The sequence below is a fragment of the Lactuca saligna genome, chromosome 4, assembly GCF_052625555.1.
Source record: "Lactuca saligna cultivar CGN05327 chromosome 4, ASM5262555v1, whole genome shotgun sequence".
NCBI classification, from domain to species: Eukaryota; Viridiplantae; Streptophyta; class Magnoliopsida; order Asterales; family Asteraceae; genus Lactuca; species Lactuca saligna.
The window spans coordinates 117,614,553-117,636,326 of record NC_136420.1 but is presented as its reverse complement, the minus strand read 5'-3'; the positions used below and the strand labels follow the sequence as shown (position 1 = coordinate 117,636,326).

Genomic DNA, 21,774 nt, shown 5'->3' with positions numbered 1-21,774 from the left:
AATCAGTAACATGATGACAAAACACGATACTAAAGTACTCTCCTTTCCTTTCAGATTGTAGAAACCTTTATCTTTCTGCCTAATAGATTCTTCTTATTTGATCTGTTACTACTTGAAACCTTACAAAGTATTAGAATTATGCTTAATCTTATAAACACAACCATATTTACTGAATCATCAGTAAATCATGACGAATAGAATTTTCATCATTTGTGGCAGATTTGAATCATCCATATTAATGGACTAGATTCATTAGTCATGTACTTTGATTTGCATAAAACATGTGATCAATGAATTAGTCATAATCTTCAAAAGATCAAGATTCTCATACATCATACAATTCAAATTGTAAAAGTTTCTATTTAATTGAAACTTGGGTGATGAGAATTCTTTATCACTTAGTCAATTATGACATTTACGACAAGTGAAATAATAAGAATAAAATCCACAATTAATATTGCTAAAAATAAAAATGTAACCAACACTTTCATATATGTCATTGCAAGGAAATATAAATTTAACCAACTATATAAACCAAAAATTCACTTTTATTGGTAATAAACGAAAATTTGTAACTTGTCCTTACAATGCATAAAATAAAACTATGTTTCTAGACATTTCCTAAGCAATTTATTAAATTATCATAACTCCTAAGTAGTAGCTTCAAAAATATGATCATTAAACCATGTAATCGGAATCCATATCTCACAATCAGATTCAGCTCATTCTTCTTAAGCTTCATTCTTTCTCATAGATCCTGCAATAGAATCAAAATATGATCATCATACCATGTATTAAGAGTCTATGAATAGGAATTTATTAAAATAATGGAGTTAAATAATGGATGTACCTGAAGTAGAGTCACACGACTTGACTTTACCATCTCTGAGATCTTTTAGGTAGTTTGGGCATCTTTGCAACCAATGTCCCTTCACTTGGCAATAGAAACATACGAAATTTTTAGGATTAGCTTATAGAACTATCTTAGAACTAGACTTTCTCTTTACCACACGATCAAATTGTTTTAACTTGGCCTATCCCTTTCCATTAGGAAGAGAAATATGTTCTGGACCACCATTATTACCATTGTTAATGTCCATGGAAACTTTAGAATCAGATCCTTCAAACACTTTTAATTCATTTGTGCTCTTAAGCATTTCTCCTTCAACAACAATCAACATGTGTGTCATATCAGTTAGGGTCACCTCGTGGTCACTCATATAAAAGTTTTCAATGAACTATTCATATGACTTAGTACGCAAAAGTAGAACCAACTAACTCAATGGCTTGCTCCCTTGGGAAAACGACACCCATTCTATCCAATTTTTCAGTGTACAAGTTCATTTCTAGAACATGCGTACACACAGAAGTTCTATCTCGATGCTTGCATGCCAATAGGGGTCAAGTAGTTTCGTATCTTTCAACTCGTGACATGGGGATAGTCACTGGAGGAATGGGAGGAAGAGTTGGAGAAGTATGATATCCATTTCCACCATTGCTTGAAGAAGGGAACATAATTTCAGCTTAATCAGAATGTGGAAGATCATCTTCAGAAGGAAGAGGAAAACCACTTCCCTAAGAACAAGGAAGACCATTGTTGTCTTGACTTGAAATCTATAATAGGAGAAAAGAGAATTCAAGTTAGTTGATACTTAATCCTTAATTATTAACCCATAAATTTGAATTAAGGCTAGGACCCATATTTTTTATTTGAACTTTAAAGAGGGATGCCGTAATCAAATTTGAATCTATTTTAGGTAGGTAAGGCTTTTACCAGTTTCAATCTTATAAAACTCCTAGATCTTTTGAGATTCATTAAATTTAATCAATGGCATGTCTAATCTCGATTATGGTCTCACTTTTGTGACTGGGATGCCGAATATCACAAACGAGATGTGAATAACCATGCAAATTTTCTTGGAACTTTAGATGTCATTTATCATCTCGTTTTACTGTGCCGATTAGCCACACGCGCTCCACTAATCAAAGATAATTCTCGAGACACCCATTACCACACTTTATTAGTCCCTTATTGGTGTGTCGGTTAACCACACACGCTCCACTAATGACTTATAAAGTGTAATGTGCAATATCATGGATTAGTATACAATTTCATATTTCCCTAAAGTAAGTATGAGTGAGATTTTAGAAAATAGTTTGTTACTCTTTAAAATTATACTTTCAATGAGGTTATGTCCTATCAAACCCGTTCAGCTAATGACCCTCCATCATACAAGAGAGGGTGTGTAAGAATGGATACCCAATGATGGTCATTTTATAGGCCGCTTCCTTAAACTCCCCTTATAGTACGACATTTTAAATGAGGTGTACTAGCGATTCAACTGGATTTTCTTATACATATAATATATATTAAACTTTTAATTAAATACATATTATAAGGTGTATTTTAAAACATTTTAAAATTCCAAGGTTCTAATCTTTTAATAAATTAAACTTTTAATTTAATTAAATTTAAACTGTTTTATGGATTTATTGATGATCTTTTAATTAATCACTTAATTAAATTAATAATAAGATCCATAAGGATGTATTTTAAACTTTTCAAAATACGAGGGTTTATATTTTAAAATTTCAAAATTAATATTCAATTAATTAAATTAAAAAAATAAACTAATCATGAATTCAAGATAAGGATATCAAATTACTTTTAAAAAATTTTCAGTTTTATACAATTAAAACATTATTAAAGGTAATTATCCTAATCAATTCATGAGATGTCTTTAAAACCATATTTTGTGGATCTGACTGTCCAACACACCGTTATAAACAATCACCACACCGTGTTTAGACGATTTCGTAGGCCGACACACTGTGGTGGAAGAACACCACACCGTGTTGGTGGAACAGAATGACAATTCTGTTTGTTTCTTCTCGTTCAAGTTCAGCGATTATATCAATTCAATATAAAAATAAACCTACGCTCTAATACCACTGATGTGTGTTATGCAAAACATATAAATCCTATGTGTGCATGCAACCATAAATAATTGATCTATGTTATCTCTAATTGAACATGCAACTTGAACAATAAAATAGAAAACCCTAGCATACTAGCATATTTTCGAAATACGCAATTAGGGTTAGGAGAATCATACCTTAATAATTATATAGTAATAATAACTATGTGAATCCTTTTGTTGTTGAAGCCTTGAGTGCAAGTGTCACAAATGTCATTTCTCTAATGGTTCACACCCAACACTAGAAAAGGAAGACAATTGAGAGAATAGGGAGGCTCAAATTTTCGGCTAGCTCTTCTTAAGATTGAGTGGCTGAAAATCATAGGCTTATGCCCTATTTATAATGCAGTCAGTAAACCCTAGATACGCCCAAATCCAAGATCAACTTAAACTGGGTAATTATCCACTTTCTTGTTTATCCCCCTAGGACAATTCTAGAAGCCCTTAGGCTTCAAGAATTCATCTAACCCATATAGAGGGTTCTATATTGCCTCTTGATTAACTATTAAACAATTGCACTTCAGTCCCTACACTTTTAATTAATTATTTTAATCCCAAAATTAGTTCCAATTAGTTTATTATTAAAAATATTAATTAAATATTACTATTTCTAATATATATATTATTCTCATAATATATTAACGAATTATTTATTTCAATTTAAATAATAAATCAAAAATCTCTTTCTAAATATCATATTGTCTAGTTGCTAGTCTTGAGGGCAACCCAAAAGGACTGTGCTCCTATCAATTTAAGTATATACTAATTATATTTATGGGCTTAGACACCTAAACCAAAGGGTTTTACCCTTCATCTACCATACCAATCATAATCATCATGAGACAAACCCGCATCCGACTTTTCCTAAATCAGGTGTTCGGTTCATGCTTCGAACCCTAAAGCCTTAATCATACAAGAAAAGGCAGAGAAGCTCTAATACAATCCTCAGCTTGAATCTATCCACATGTTTTCCATACCTTGAAATGAATACGCCAACCAAATGTTGGAAATTTCCTAATCTCCAAATCTTAAGCAACCTTTAACCAAACTGCTAATTCAGTTGTCTTTTCCTCCTAACTAGGATGGGGACCTTTTCCTGGTTCGCACCTGATCCAATCCTCGGAAATTCGAATGGTTCTCCCCCCCCCCCCCCCCTTGGATTTAATTATGCGCTTCCAATTCACAAAAAATTGATGGCTTACGACCCATCTCACATCCTTACCATTTAAATTGTTGAAAACCTGAGCTCGAATAACCAGCGTTCCATTACTAGTCAATCTGGATGATCGCACAAACATTCAAAATCAAGATGGATACTCCTTGAAATATTAGCAAGTCTAATAACCCCAAGCTCTCCCAATGATATAACACCAAATGTTTAAGTCATTTCTGCTCGGACAAAGAACTATAACCCTCAAATAGAACAGACAAATCATGAATCTAACTAACTACTCGCCGAAGGATTTCTGCATTCTAAACATCATCAACCAATGCGATTATGAAATTCCTTTGTTAATTCTAGTGTTAATACACTCCCATGTGACTTCCATCATCTTTCTCTTGCTACCACTCCTTCCCTAGCAACGGTAGTGATTGGGCCCACGAGACCTTCCCTATACATCTGTGATCGGACCCAAGAGTCCTTCGTCTACTGATCTTCCCAAACGATACCCCTGAATTGTTTCCATCAATGATTCAGAATGAAAGACGAACAAACTAAATATAGCTCACAAAATGCATCCCACTCATCGCTCTCAACATGCAAAAATGGCATATAAGAATCCTTGATAATATAAACTAGGCAATAACACATAACTAAACTAGAGATAATGCTTACATATACCAACACATGATACCAATGCATATATATATATATATATATATATATATATATATATATATATATATATATACAGATAACAAGGGATGAAGTAAAAAAAACATACTTGGGATAGCATCTTATGAAACTCTAGTCTCCCCTAACTAACACTACAATGCTCAGCTCCTCGTTGCTAGGGCTCATGCCTACCCTCATAACCGCCAGTAATCCTCAAAGTAACTAGAGTAGGTGCATTCACTGCTCCACCCCTCAACATCGGAGAGTCGGCCATCTTGTGACCCACCTTGCAGTAAAAATACATTGGAATCGGCCCACAGGGGAAATCCCTACTGAAATAACCCACATAATTACAATTGAAACATCCTCAACCTATCTCTCGATATCCTCCCTCATGGGCCCTCCCACACTTGGCACAACGGCCCTGGCCTTGATGGCCTTCCAAATGTGAATCCTGAGTCTTGGGCATCTTCTCCTAGCCCACTACGGCCTGAATATACTCTGGCTTTCACTTCTTGATTTACTCCAGATCGATCTCTTGCTCATGTGCTCTAGCAATCATATCATTCAAGGTCTCACACCCTGAGAAAATTAGAAACTCTTGATGTCATCCCTCAGCATGTCATGATACCTTACCTTCTTCATCTCCTCGTCTGCTGCGTACTGTGGAACTAACAAATCCATATCCTAGAACTTGGTAATGATCTCTGCCATAGTATCAGTCGGCTGGCGAAGGCCTTGAAAATCACTCGCCAAGTGATGCACCTCAATAGGTGGTGCAAACTCGGCCCTAAACCGAGTCACAAAATCATCCTGAGTCATTGTCTTCAAGGCTTCGCCTTCCAAAGAGAAGCCTACCTCCTCCCACCAATAACGAGCTTTGTCTTTCAACAGACAAGAAGAAAATCTGACCTTCGACCCCTCGGGGCAGAAACTCATTTGGAAAGCGTTTACCATATCCGTTAACCACCTCGAACTACCAATAGGGTCCTTCTCCTAGAAGAACTTGGGAGCTCCACAAGAACAGAACTCGCGGAAGGAAAGAGTGCGAGCTCCTACAATATGCATCATCTCATTGTGAAATGTACCTAGACACTCATCAAAAATCTCCATGATCCCCTCCTTAAATGTACCAAATTTCACACGAGTCTACTCCAAAATACCATGGTTAATCTCCAACGAGATGAACTCATGTATATGATCATCTAGCATCTCAGTACCTGCTCCTGAGCCTGTGCCCGAACCTGAACCTCCTTCATGTGTGCTAATCACCATTTTGAAAAGAAATCATACAAATAATCATAACATACCTAAGAATCCTCGTCCCACAGGCTTCCTAGATTCTCCAAGACTCTCCTTGATTCGTGTATCGATCATGTACTTTCAGTACTACGGACCCAGTAATACCTTCCACACCTATCCATACTTTCCACAAGAATTATCCTAAATCCTCCACGTCACCCTGTCAAACAAGTACCCTAAGTACTCGTTGATCAGCATAACCAACCCACTAAAGCACTTCCTCAATTCCACTAAGGTCTCGTCCTCACCCTGCCATCATTTGCTGAAGACCTCCATATAATTTCAATTATCCACTTCATGAATACAATCACACGCAACAAATATTAGATAATCCTTCAAGTCAAATACTCATCTATACAAGGCTGCAACGGTTGGACTTAGGCAAGAGCTGCGTAATATGGTTAAATCCATCACTCTGAGATTATTTAACCTTTATCGCATGTGACTTAACATATTCACTCAATAGTTAACTCACATCACTTAAGAGTTCTACAAAGCACACAGAAAGAAACATTCGAGTAGTAACACTCCAAGCCATAGAACAAACAAAGAACGTCCACCGCTCACTTACTACCACTCATGCTAGGAACTTCCACTCTCACTGTCGATTGCCTTATGCATGAAAATTATAAACAATACAGGATCAAATAGACGGTCGAATAAAAGACCCTATCCTAGGACCACAACCAGGCAAGGAATAAGAAACAAGGCAAAATCAGTCATTCTAAGGCTATAGGATCCTAAGTATATAAATTTTTTAAAGCATACACTTAGCAATTACTAATACCAATACATAATCCCAATCATAATATATAATGCTTCCTAGACTACAAGGCATCACATATCAGGCCAATTTATCATGCAATTCGTAAAAGTATCCCTAGCTTTATCCTAGCATGCAAACATTCATAACATATCAATATGTATGGGTATTTTGGGAATCACTTACTTGAGCTTGGATGATTTCACGCATCACATACCATACATACCATTACGCCTAGTTGGCATATTGGGCCCAACCCAACATACAAATGCAAGAGTAATAGAGATAGCTAGCACCTACATAACATAAAATGGGCCTAGCCCTTCCCGATCCATGGGCCTAGCATAATATACAAATAGACCAATCTCATCATACAATAGGCCTAGCCCAACATACCATGCAAGAGTCGCAAAGACAACAAGCATAACATATCCTAGTGGAGAAACATTGGTGCCTTTGACCCACGGGTACAATGAAAAGACTCACCTTAATCCGTTGATAACCAAATAACTACTCGGATCACTAAACAAGATAATCTCGCACCAACTAACAATAAATACAACCTTAATTAATAATTAAACCAATATCCCAAAATCTCAGGCTCAATCTATAATCCAGTTTTCTAAACAGTAAAAGACCATTTTATCCTTCCCAAAATTGGTCCAACATCTCTTCGCCCAACTCCCAAAAGGCCCAAAATGGACTCCCTAGGGAATACACCCCGCGTACCGACTGCCAAAGCACAATGTACAACTTCTTGATGTTTGATCCATGCATTATGTTGAGCGTACTCCTACGTATGCCCAAAACATACTCATCAGAGGGCCAAAACCCATAATAAGCTCTTATGGTTAAGACAAAAGCGTCCAAACATAGATCTGGCCCTTAAGGGGTATCTTAACATGTAAAGTTGGCAAGTTTACTTCTTTGCATGACTTAATGGGACCCAATCCTTGTTTTTATCCATCTATATCTAGAATATGATCAATAACTCTAGCATGCTTCAACAAAAACCCTCAAGATGACATTTTTATGACTTAATAACCTCAATAAAGACCAAATATGAGGCTTAAAGGTTCTGCAACAACTTTTACTCACAAAAACTACAACCTTGGGACCAAAATATGATAAAACACCACCCATTACTAGATCTATGCAAATGAGCCACCAAGACTGAGACTTTATACCTTCAAAAGATGGATCAAGATGCACAAAGTCTGGATCCACAAGCTTCAAACAATCCAACACTCCTTCAAGAAGCTCCTTCTTCTTCAATGATCACCAAGACACATGAAATCACTCCAAGAACTCAAGAATCACTCCAATAGAGCCTATGGTTTCGTATCTAGGGTTTAATGGGATGGAGGTTGAAGGTAGGAAGGTTTGGAGTTGAGTTAATGCCATTAAATAGGGTCCAAGACCCTAAATTAGGTTTTGCACCTGACTAGAGTACACCTGGGTACTCCTGGTATGCCCTACGTACTCAAAGAAGCATCAATGATCTATCTGCCTAGTATGGCCAACGTACTCCTATTTACACCCTCATACTAGGCTTAGCCCCAATACCACCAAACTTCTGAAGGCCATAACTTCTTTGCTCTAAGTCTGATTTCGACGATCCTTATATCGCTAGAAAGGTAATGAAAGAGGTCTACAGTTTCATCAACTCTCCTTTGCCTTAAATCTTTCCAAACTTAAATCTAAAATTCATGAAAACCCTAAATTGTCATTTAATGGTTATACTCTTAGGCTCCAAAACATAAATCGAACTCCCATATCACCCAATCTACATTTTTCACACCCAAAGGGGTCTAAGTCTCTCTTTCCTGAAAGGGCCCTAAGCCTTATGATAACCGGTCTTCGGGTCATGGCCCCAAATTAGGAAACGAATCAAAACTGGGTGTTATAGTAGTATCAAAGAGATCACATCTCCAAACTCATTATAATATAATTTATCAGTTTCATCCGCCCAAAACATTGAGTTTAACACACTATCAACATATTTACACTCAAATATGTAATTCTGTAACATTTTCATCTTCCTTCTAAATTTGTTATAATCAATGACTTCAGGGAAAACATTTTCATAACCTCTTTTCAAACTAGCTTGTAACTTATGTCCCTTTGTTGCACCAATGTTAGATGTTGTGGAACGCACTATAAACTCCTTGTCTTTATAACTAAGTTGTCGTGCACGTTTGGAATACTGTCTTTCTTCTTTAGTGTCTAAGGGTGGTTGTGCTTCTCTCCGAACTCATATATTTTACAAGCATTAGTTCCCATATATAGTCGTTCAAACTTTACCAATGCCCTTCAGTCCATGATTCTAAAGTTTGAGTTTCGTTTATTCCTACCACTTCCTTCAGTATCCAAAGTGTCAGTTGATATGTTAGGTATTTTACCCATTTTGTTGCACACTACATACCTTAATTTAATGGTTTTGTCCCCAAACCTCTTTATTGTACTTAAGATGACACTAAAACCTGGTTTATCTACATATAATTTATACATTTCAACCGCCTCTTAAAAAGATTGATAAGTAGCATCTTCATCTGGTATAAATTCTTTAGGAACAATAGGTTTCCATAACTTTCCATTTATACCTATTTTTTAGACAACAAAACCAATAAACAAAAAAACAACTTTATATTAACGTAAACAATTCATCATGAGACATAATATACATTTAGATTCATTACTTAATCATGAAGTAGTTAATAATTTGATCATAATCAACATGTATTTAACAATAATCAACATTGAAGTATTTAATCAATTGAAAATAATGAATAGTTGTACAACAATGAATTTTATACTTCCTTGTTGATTATAATACATGAATTGCAATAAAATAGCGATATTGTTGAAGTGCAATTTTTATTTGCTAACAAAACATGAGGGCTCCCACGACATGATTTGTATGTAATTGAACTTGTTAACGTTATCTTCACTCGCATAATCAGAGTATTGACTTTTTCTGCTTGATTGATCGTCCAATTGATCATTACCATCTTCACTCACATAATCACAATATTGATTTTTTTCACTTGATTGATCGTCAGATTGATCATTATCATCGCTACTATCACCAAACCATTATATCTTCGATTTTAATTTGGATGCTCAAATGTATCGGTTCTTAGTTTTTCTGATAATAATTGATCTTCTTGATGCAATAGTCGATCAACCAATACTCTTTGATTGACTTTCTTATTTGTTAGTTTTCAATTAGATAGAAACCGTATAAGTCAATCCACAATATTTATGGAATATCCATTGATTGTAGGTACCGAATAATGGCTAATATATGAATTATTAATTATATTACACATAAAATTACTCATTTGCTCTCCTTAAACAATTGGTTGATAGATGTTTTCGTGTTCTCATTTTTTTAAGTGTTCTCATTTGTTATTCAAACTAATATAATCTTTCAATTACAATTCTTCCTGAACTCATGTAGCTTCATAAATCGATCAAATCTATGTTTATTGTCTTCATTGTATCTAAAACATTGAAAATCATGACCAAAGCACCACCAATTTTTTAACCCGGAGTAAAAGAAAAGAAGTAAAATTTTGAAAATACACATACTTCAATCATGCACTTTTTCACATATTCTTTGGATAGAATCAACGGATATAGATTTTGATTTATATTCATTAAAAGTAATGTTTTTTTATTGATCCTATAAACTTTGATGTATTTTTTCAATAAAAAAAGTTATATAATTGATATTTTTTATTTTTTATTTTAACACAATTCATTTGTATTTATTAAAACCAAACAATGAAAATGATTTTTTTTTTCTTAAAACTATATCGGTTTAAAAGGTTCTATATTTAAATTTAATGGTTACGTATATTCATTTTTGTTAATCATTATAAATGCTATAAGTACATTGATTTTCTCAAAACGTTATCATTATTAGAGTAGATTTAAAATTTTAATATACATATTTCTTCCCAAAACAATCTATTATTATCAATTATTAAATTCTGTGGATTTTCTAAGTCCGATCAAGCCATCAACGACATTAGTTGTGTTTGCCTCCTTACTAATCTCGTTTTATTATGGCCACTCATCATCAACAAACACCCGACATCACATGTTCATATCCAATCAAAACTAAAATTAGAATAATTAATCAACACAAATCGTATACACAAAAATACAATATTACTATTATGCAACAGCAATTAAAGTTAATTAGGTATGTAAGCTGGCAAAGTTTTTTCACGAATTACACGTATCAGTCGACCATTCGCAACATCATCAATAATGCAAAAACTGTGGGTATAGCCGCTCCTTGAATAATGAATATTTATCGAAACTATGTCCTCCAATCATCACCTCACAAAACCCCACAATCTTGGGTCCCTCTTCCGCCTACCACTCTCACTCTACACCCATTTATATACGGCTTCCACCCCTCAAACTCTCAAAGTTCAGCAGAAAACACCCCTCCGACAACCGTCAACCACCGTCTAATTCATACATCGGAGCATCTATATTCTATAACACCATGGAGAGAAGCCAACTCCACCACCTTAACCCCATCTAAAACAATTAGCTAGCCTCCCATTGATAGAGAGATAAATGGAAGATTTTACCGATTATCGTCACGGCAGTAGTGGTGGCCGGAATATAATCTTTGGGAAGTACGAGATGGGGAGGTTGTTGGGACAAGGGACGTTTGCAAAGGTGTACTATGCTAAAGATCTTGTTACTGCCGAAAGTGTAGCGATTAAAGTCATCAAGAAAGATCAAGTTCGAAAAGAAGGTTTAATGGAGCAAATCACTCGTGAAATCTCCATCATGCGGCTTGTTCGACACCCAAATGTCGTTGAATTAAAGGAAGTTATGGCGACCAAACGGAAAATCTTTTTCGTTATGGAGTACGTCACCGGCGGCGAACTTTTTGCTAAGGTTTTGAAAGGGAAACTGAAGGAAGATGTAGCGAGGAAGTATTTTCAGCAGTTGATTAGCGCCGTCGATTTCTGCCATAGCCGTGGTGTCTCCCACCGTGATCTGAAGCCGGAGAATCTACTTTTGGATGAAAATGGTGATCTGAAAGTAACAGATTTTGGGTTGTCGGCGTTGCCGGAGCAGTTAACGAACGACGGGTTGCTTCATACACAGTGCGGAACACCGGCTTATGTTGCACCGGAAGTTCTCCGGCGAAAAGGGTACGACGGCGCCAAGGCGGATATTTGGTCTTGTGGGGTGATTTTATATGTTTTATTAGCCGGGTTTCTTCCATTTCAAGATGAAAATATCATGCGCATGTATAAAAAGATCTTCAAAGCCGAATACGAATGTCCGCCGTGGTTTTCCGCCGACGCACGGCGGTTGATTTCCAAAATATTAATTGTGGATCCGTCGCGTAGAATCACAATTCCGGCGATCATGCGATTACCATGGTTCTTGAAAGGATTTCAAAGACCACTCGCGTTTTCAATCAAAGAAACCGAAGATCAGGGAAACGAAACAGAACAGCTCCCAAAATTGAAATCATCGCCGCCGTTCTACAACGCTTTCGAGTTCATTTCATCAATGTCTTCCGGCTTCGATTTATCAAACATGTTCGAGAGTAAACGAAAATCAGGATCTTTATTCACGTCAAGATACTCTGCTTCCGTCATTCTCGACAAACTCGATTCAGCTGCTAAGAAACTCAACTTCAAGATTCTGAATTCAAAGCAAAACGAGTACAAAATAAAGATGCAGGGGATATCCGAGGGTCGAAAAGGGAAGTTGTTGGTGACGGCGGAGGTGTTCGAGGTGGCGCCGGAGGTTTCGGTGGTGGAGTTTTCGAAGTCAACCGGTGATACACTCGAATACAAGAAATTCTGTGAAGAGGACGTTAGACCTGCCCTACACGACATCGTTTGGAAGTGGCAAGGCGAAGATAACAATACCTAGTTAACCTTTAGACCAAACAAGCGCTTGAATATTACTTATTTCCCGCATGTACAAGCACGCTTTTTTTCGGGTTTTTACTATTAGAGTAACCATACAATGATACAACTTCCAAGTTCTAAACGATGTCGTTTAACCATACAACTTCTATGTTTTTAACGATGACATATAACCATATAAACTTCTTTGCACAGAGACCCTTTTTTGGGTTTTTAATTAGTAACTTGCAAGGTTTAATCCATAGAATACAAAACCATGGTTTTGACTTTTGACTTTGACCATGCAAAGACGTGTACACGTGTCGGTTTTATTGAGCCTGGACGAGTCGACGCTGCCAATGACACAGGAAGAGCTTCGTACTTGACAACTCACTATAGAACAAAAGCACTAAATGTTGTGCTTTGGTTTGTCGTGTTCTAAAGTGTTGGCCTATAATTGGTGTTAAAAATGTACAAATAAAAACAATATGAAAGTTATAATTGATTTTTGATTGTTTCCTTTTTAATTTTTGATAAGGATGTAAGGTTCACAGAGTTAACTTTGTCGATCCAGCTGGCGCACTAGTATTCTCAAAGGATGTGAGGTGCATGCAATACTTGAAGTCTATGGAAGTAAAACATGGGACAAGGACAATTCTTGTGATATGTTTCAACTTTTACCCCGAACGCTTTAAAACATGGGACAAGGACAAGTCATCAAGAAGTGGTTTTTCGATTACTTTTGACACTACAAGAAAAAGTTGAAATAACTATGAAATTTTGCAATAGAAGTGGAATCGATAGCTATTTAACTACGGAATATTCTACAGAATGCTATGAAATTTGCTACAGAATTGCATTCCATAACTAATATTTGAATAACTATGGAAGTTTGTTATGAAATCAAACTCCATAGCTATTATACTATGGAATTTGCTGTAAATTGTTTCACGTAGCCATTTTTGCTACGAAATCAGCTAAAAAAATTACGCTTTGGTAGTTAGTATTTGAATAACTACGAAATTTTGCTACGTAATTGGATTATGTAACTAGCATACTACGAAATTCACTGGGAAATCATGAGTCGTGTGTATTTTACTACAAAATTTAATACATATCAAATTATGTAGTTATTTTGCTATATAAATTGCTACGGAATCAATAGCCGTAACTATTTTGCAACAAAATTTACTACTGAATCTAAATTCGTAGATATCTTGTTACAATATTTGTTGCATAGTTAAAAATCTATACCTATGTGTCACACCCCGAAACCGCAGGTGGAAACGTTCCGGGGCGGAGGTGACTTCATGTTAAGTATCACAACCAATGTACATAGTAAGCAAAGTAAACAACCATTACATTACATATTAGAATTTACATTTATTCAAAAGTAAAGTGTTAAGAGTGTTATACATATGTATCATATGAACAAAAGTAAAGACGTGTCTTCTACGTACTCCGTTTTCGCCAAAAGGATCGTTGGTTACCTGTCTAATGCGGACCTGATAATACAAACAGTTTGAAAATCAGCATAAAGCTGCTGAGTTCATAAGAGTTTTGTTTTCTGAAAATGTACAAGTTTCCTTTGGTTTTCCGAAAAAGTTTGTTATCCAAGAAAATCTCATATTTTCTTATAAGTTTAGTTGAGTTATCCGTTTATTATACGATCCGGTTATGTACAGTTTATTATGCCAGGAAAAACACTTATTTTCCTAAAAGTAAAGTTTAGTTAAAGACCACATTGTATAGTTTTGTACATAAAACTATATACTTAAAATCATGGGATTACTATCCCGTACTAGATATAAGATACTTTGATATACACAAAACTATAGATAGATATAGATTGAAAACCATGAGACTATCATCCCGTACTAGATATAGATTCAAAACCATGGGACTACCTTCCCGTATTAGATATAAGATATAAAACCATGGGACTACCATCTCGTACTAGATATAGATTCAAAAACCATGGGACTACCATCCCGTATTAGATATAAGATATAAAACCATGGGACTACCATCCCGTACTAGATATATATTCAAAACCATGGGACTACCATCCCGTACTAGATATAAGATATAAAACCATGGGACTACCATCCCGTACTAGATATAGATTCAAAACCATGGGACTACCATCCCGTACTAGATATAAGTTATAAAACCATGGGATTACCATCCCGTACAAGATATAAGAACTATAGGTAGAAAATAGATATAAAATCAAATCCGTGAATAAACTTATATTAATATGTATTGTGAGTCGGGTAACCATGCTAATGCGACACCGAGACCTCCTTGACGTTTGTCAGACGTCAGACGATTTCCAAAATTTGTCACACCAGGTGTCCACGCCTAACTGTAGCTAGCAGTTTAGGTGTGGAATTGTCTATCCCGAATAGATCTATCCACAAATTCCACGCTCTCCCCCCAGGAGACTCTGGTTACACTTCCGGGAATGATTTACTGATAATAATGACGAATCTCACAAGCTAGTATCATGTTATTCACAGTGTTCTCATACGTTATCAGACATACAAATCGTTTTGAAACATAATATAGTAGAAATAGTTAAATACAATGAAATTATCTGGCAATATATTCTAAATTAAATAGAGATAATCTGAATCAGACATAGTTTATCTATTAACTTTACGTAAATCTATGTTCGTAAAACAAGAACTAAAGATCCCAAATTATTCCCATAATAATTTAATTGATTTGATTGTTTCCTTTACTAAAATCCATGTAGTTATAGTCGAGACAACATCCCTTATGCTCAACGTAATACATAAGGGGTAAAGATATCTAAAGGTTAGCCAGATATTTATAGAAATATATCAGTTTTAGGTTTTTGAAAACATTTGTAGTTTTTCTTGTATTCCCCCCCCCCCCCATGAAAACATTGAAAAACACGGAAAAATGCGTAGGGGTATGAACTCACCAATCACAAAATGTGTCGGTTTGGATGCTAAACGTCAGTTGAAGGCTTGAAAGCGCGCGTGGTTCCTATGTAATGTGAAATGATACACAATTGTATCTAATTAGACTTTAAATCACTAATTAGATATGATTATACACTCCAAGACGCGAAAACACTTCAAATCAAGTGTTTGGAGTGACCCAGGTGACATCTAGGGACGTATAATGTAACGACCAAAAATTTAAGACCAAAAATTTCTTTTAATAAATCATTACTTAAAGTAAAGTCATCATTCCAAAACATAATATGAGTATAATTTTTCAAAACACATGTTCATTATCAGAGTAAACATTCCCAGGCTGTCTAATCTATGGTGTGTGCCATGCGATCACCCCGAGCTCTTCCCTCCGCTACCGGAAGTACCTGAAACCAAAACTGAAAAACCGTAAGCACGAAGCTTAGTGAGTTCCCCACCCTACCACATACCATGCATAACCACATATTGCACATACTAGGCCACGCCCCCTACCTTGGGCCTCGCCCCCAACCTCGGGCCTCGCCCGCTACAACGGCCCCGCCTGGCTTCAAGCCCCGCTCGGATACAGATCTGTTTTACTTAGGCCTCGCCCGTCAACAAATAATAACACATAAACATTTCACAACACATAACTAATACATGCAACTGGTTCTGTCCTATGGCCTCGCCTATCCTGGGCCTTGCCCATGTCCTGCTACTGATGAGTCATGGAACCCCGTCCACGCTACTAATGGTAGTGAGGTACGAGCCTAGCCCACTCTCACTCATGTTCTAGTTTGGGCCTCGCCCCTATTCTGCTACTAATGAGATATGGAACCCCATCCACACTCTACTATTGGTGAGATACGAGACCTCGCCCCCACTCACCTCCCTACCAGGCACATACATGTATCACACAGACAACAAGTATAAACTATCATATAAACAATTCCTTGGGCACCCACCCGCTATTATTGGACCTCGTCCTGAGAATAATACTAGCATACTGTGCCTAGGGCTAACCCCCGGGTCTTCTATTCATAACTACATGGGCTGGCATTGTGGCCTTAGACCCATTCACACAAAGGGAAACTCACCTGCACTGGCTGAACTTGCTGATGATCTCACTAGTTGCTGCCCGACAACTCACGAAACTCCTGCTCCCCTTGCTCCCCGAACTACCAATATCAATGCAACACTGAGTCTAACTGACCCCCCGAAAGACAACCAAGTCCACCCTGGTCCAAGTCAAAATCCTGGTCAAGGTCAACCTTCCAGGTCAACCCTACTCACCGAGTCACCCTACTGACTCGCCGAGTTCATAATGTTCAGATTCCTTCCATTCGTGACTCGACTTGCCGAGTCAGTCCATGAATCGCCGAGTCTACCGATTTCTGAGTCCAGACCTATCCAACTCACTGAGTCTCCACCCGACTCACTGATTCGAGTCTCAACTCGAAGGGTTTAGGGTTTCGCCACCTGACTCGCCGAGTCCAAGAACAGACTCGTCGAGTACAAGGAAATCTTCATACGACTCGATGAGTTGTTCATCCCACTCGTCGAGTTTCTCCACAACTTCATGCTACTCGTCGAGTCCACTCAAAGGACTCGTCGAGTCCCTTCAGTTCTCTTTACATGCAGAGGATTTTAGAGTCATGCATGGACTCCAAACTGTAGATCTACCCTTCCCAAGCCTATTCCACACGTAAAGTTGCAAACTTTACGTGTAGAGAAGGAGATCTAGGCAAAATATGCCATAAACTAGGGTTTAAGGCCAAGGGGCTTCAAAATCGACTCAATGGCTGATACTTTATGCTTCTCCAGACCATAACACACTTGGATCTGAAGTAGCAACTCCAGATCCGGCTTCTAACCCATAAGGGTGGCTAATCATGGCTTAAAAGCCCTAAAACTCACAACCAAGATTTGATCTAAGGGAAGGAAATGACTTAATACCTTCAATACTTCAGAAAGGTTCCACAAAATCCAGATCTGAAGCAAATCCTTGAAGCTTTACTGATTCCCCTCCTTCTTCTTCCTTCAACTTACCCAAAAATGGCTTGGAAGCTTGAATGTACAACAATGGAGGCTTAGGCTTCGTTTTCTGAACAAGGGAGGCTCTAAGGAACCCTAATGGAGAGAATATGAAGCTTAAATAGCGCCCAAAGTCCCGAATTTAGGGTTTTCCTCGCACAGAACAAACTCGCCGAGTCCACTTGGCCGACTCACCGAGTTGGCCACTTACACCTTGACCCGGATCCCGCTCGGACTCGCCGAGTCGACCCTTAAAATTAGGGCTTTTCTTTCCCTTCTTGGCCTTTAAAACTTTGGGTGTTACAACTCTCCCCCACTTAAACTAAACTTCGTCCTCGAAGTTTACTATACTCTACTGCCAGCGATCTGCCTCCAATGCCCCACCATCCATTCTAACACCAACTGCCTAACTTTGTTGGCCTTCCGCTCAGTCATTCAGACTAACGTCAATCCTTACCGATAATATTCTCGGGTGTATCCCAACCCTGAACATTCTGGAAACACAACTTACTCGACCGACAATCTTTCTGATATTCTCCGAGTACTGCAACATAGGGGTTCACCCCTTCTTTCCTTGCCTTCCCGAGGCAACACTCCATAACCATTTATCTCCTCTGCCACTTTGAAGACCCTGTCTTCACCCAATCTATTACTTCCGCTACTCTGTACGGGTCATCATTGCTAGTATCCACTTGGTATTCTTGCTACTATCATTCGGTGTCGAGCACCCCACGATCAACTAACTGAATTCCACCATACTCTGCATCCCCGCACTGCTACTGGCTAGAAATCCTGCTATTCCTTATCTGGCTTCCGAATGAACTGAGACCATCCTGGTCCCTACCAACCTATCAATATCTGGATTACCAACTCTCACTAATTACTGACCCAGCACAACCACTAGTTACTCCCAACGACATTCGAAGATACTTCCGCCACCTATACTGCTCAATCTATTCTACCATGCTGGCAATACCATTTCTTGGGATCCCCGATCCCCTTATCTAGACACTAAGATCCTTACCAGGTCCCACCTGTGCTGCTAAAACTCACGGGCCTTGCCCACGGGTCTCACCCATCCATACTACTGAGCAACCCTGCTCTCAGGTCTCACCTATACTGCTATCCTCATACGGGCCTCGCCCACGAGTATCACCCGACTATATCCTAGAGCGACCTCATCCAAGGTCCCATCTCTCAATGGCTATACAGGAAACTCCATACCATTCTCATCCATTCCCCATTCCTGATCCCTATCTGAATGTTAGGAGATAAGGGCCTCGCCCCGACTCCGCCAACAAAGCTATTACAAAATGCCACGGCTGCCCCGTAGTCTGACAACACTTCCACCACTGGCTGCTAGTGAATGCTATGGCCACCCCGTAGTCTCACATCACTTTCCACCTGTGACTGCTAACATGAAAACATCTCCTGCTATTTGACCTCAAGATCTCCATTCCGACTCACACGAGTCCTCCCTGCGGCCCTTTAACCTGAATCCGAACCACATACCCACCATTACCCTTTACACGCACGCACTGATGGGAAGTTCTCAAACTCCCAACCCTGAACTACTGAATCCGTCAAACGCTGAACTACCTCCTTTCCTTCTCAGAAATCATATACCCGATATGGATTTGCGTGCCCTTACCCTTATACACTCGAAGGACTCCCCCACTTTGATCCTGCTTACACCTCGATGCTCAATGAAGAGAAATCCCAATCCTTGCTACCATAATCAATCCGCTGAGGAATCCCAAGCTTACCATAGCTAAGGGTCTAACCTGACCATTCTAAAACTTATACGGCTCCGAACTAGCGAGACATACCGAGTCTCTCCAAGGCATGCTAAAGATACTGCACCCTAAGTAACCTTCTTCGATACAACCCATCCCTTAATTACTAACCAATATCCAAGGTATGCAGATGGCATATAACTCGATCGTAGTCAACCCGCTCAAAAATAAAATACTCATACAGATAATGATGCAGAACCATAACAATATAATCATGCACAAAATAAAAGAACTGAAAATGGAAGTCGCATACCTGCAACGTCCGGCGCTGCTCGCGTCTCCAAAGTAGCCATCTGAAAAGCCCTACCTCCAACTGCAAGTGCCTCCGCACGTGTAACACCGTAAATTTCAAAAAAAAAAATTCAATTTTCTTATAAAACATAATTCGATTAATATTCATCAAACAACCATATTAATTATCCAATATAGGTCAATACAAAATCCCAAGATCACAATGTAAAAACTCCGAGTGTGTGTGTACGGATCAAGCCGGTGCCTTCCTGCGGTTGTCACTAGTACCTGAAACAATAACATCAAACACTGTAAGCACAAAGCTTAGTGAGTTCCCCAAAATACCACGTTTAACACATAATAGCCACTCGAGGCTATAACTCTGTGGGTCCGTGCACCCAAACTCTATGAACCCTCAGGTTCTAACTTTGATACACATGCACCACATAAATCACATAGAAATAATGCAGTACAACACATAGCATACATAGCATACAAATACTCTATCACATAACTCTGGTTACCTACTCAAGGTAAAGTATAGTGAGAAGACTCACCTCGCGTATCTCGGTATCTCACAAATCCTGGAAATCCCTCGTGCTCGATCCTCCGAGCTCTAATCCTCCTATAACATCATATGTCTCTAATTAACACTTTATATCTCTAAGGTTGAATATCCCTAAGAAGTCAACACAGGTCAACTCTGGTCAACGGTCAACGGTCAACTTTGACCGGACTCGGCGAGTGCTACGGCGACTTGGCGAGTCTAGACGTTTTCACCAACCCTCTGAAATTCCCTTCCTACATGTCGAGTATTCCCCCGCCCCCCCTTACTCGACGAGTTTCACCTGGAAGAATCGCGGGGCCACCCCGACTCAACTCGCCGAGTCTCAAGAACAACTTGGCGAGTCCCAGTTCGACTCAGTCCACTTGTCGTCCCTCTCTAACTCACCCTGACTCACTGAGTCTACCCATGACTTTGATTGGACCACTCACTGAGCAATCCCAAGGCAATCTTCAAACTACTCGTCGAGTCTGATGAATAGACTCGGCGAGTCCATGCCATGCAACCACTCCAACTTGCTTCTAAGGTCAGATCTGCTTCCACAATCTATAGATCTGGCCTCCCTATACTGATTCATCACGTAAAGCTTCTATCTTGGTGCCCATAACACACCCCATCGCTCATAAATGGAGTTTTGACCTAAGGCATGAGGATTCCAACCCAAAGCCTCCATTGATTCCCAAAAAGCTTGGGTAAAGGGACACGCTGGACCTCTAAGGGTCCAGATCTATGGTTCAAACCTCATAAGGGACCAAGAGGGCACTAGATCTTGCCACAAAAGGGTTCAATAAACCCTAAATCTAGATAAACATCAACAAGGAAGAAAATAACTCGAAATTATTATCACAATAGTGATGCTCTGGACTCCAAACCCTCAGAAGTGGCTCCACTTGCTTTCCCTTGGCTAGTTCTTCTCCTTCCTTGCAACAATGACACTTCCAAGATCAATAATGGCCTCCTACTTTGCTCCAAATGCTCACACTCGATTAGGGTTTCACTCAAGGGACTGGTGAGCACAAATGACGGCCATTAGGCCCTTTAAATAGGTCTCAAACCCGAGAAATTAGGGTTTCATTACACAGCGCTGACTCGCCGAGTCCATATCCTGGACTCGTCGAGTCCAGGCGCGATCCCGCGACCAGATCCACATCCCTACTCGGCGAGTCTGAGCTCCAACTCGCCGAGTCCCCTCTCAAATCACCAAAAACACAAATATACAAGATACCTGAAAAATCTGGCTGTTACAGCACGGCCCTGACGGCCGTCTGTGATCCTCAAAGTTACAGGGGCAGGTGCCATCACCCGTCCTGCTGAAAGCAAACTGGGGCACTGGGCCTTCTTGTGGCCCCGCTGATTTCAGTGAAAACATATCAAGTCTGATCCCTGAGTGATGGTAGCAGTATAATCTCTGCTAAAATGA

The 21,774-nt window shown here is 38.7% G+C and overlaps 1 protein-coding gene across 1 annotated transcript; it reads left to right on the top strand.

Moving 5' to 3' along the window:
- The first annotated feature begins 11,214 nt into the window (after positions 1-11,214).
- On the top strand, positions 11,215-12,925 carry CIPK5 (CBL-interacting protein kinase 5). The gene has a single exon (XM_078991134.1). The coding sequence runs from the start codon at positions 11,480-11,482 to the stop codon at positions 12,803-12,805; it is 1,326 nt and encodes a 441-aa protein (XP_078847260.1). The 5' UTR covers positions 11,215-11,479; the 3' UTR covers positions 12,806-12,925.
- The last annotated feature ends 8,849 nt before the right edge of the window (positions 12,926-21,774 follow it).

Excerpts from the sequence above, each read along its gene's own strand:
- CIPK5 (XM_078991134.1), top strand. The coding sequence starts at position 11,480 with ATGGAAGATTTTACCGATTATCGTCACGGCAGTAGTGGTGGCCGGAAT.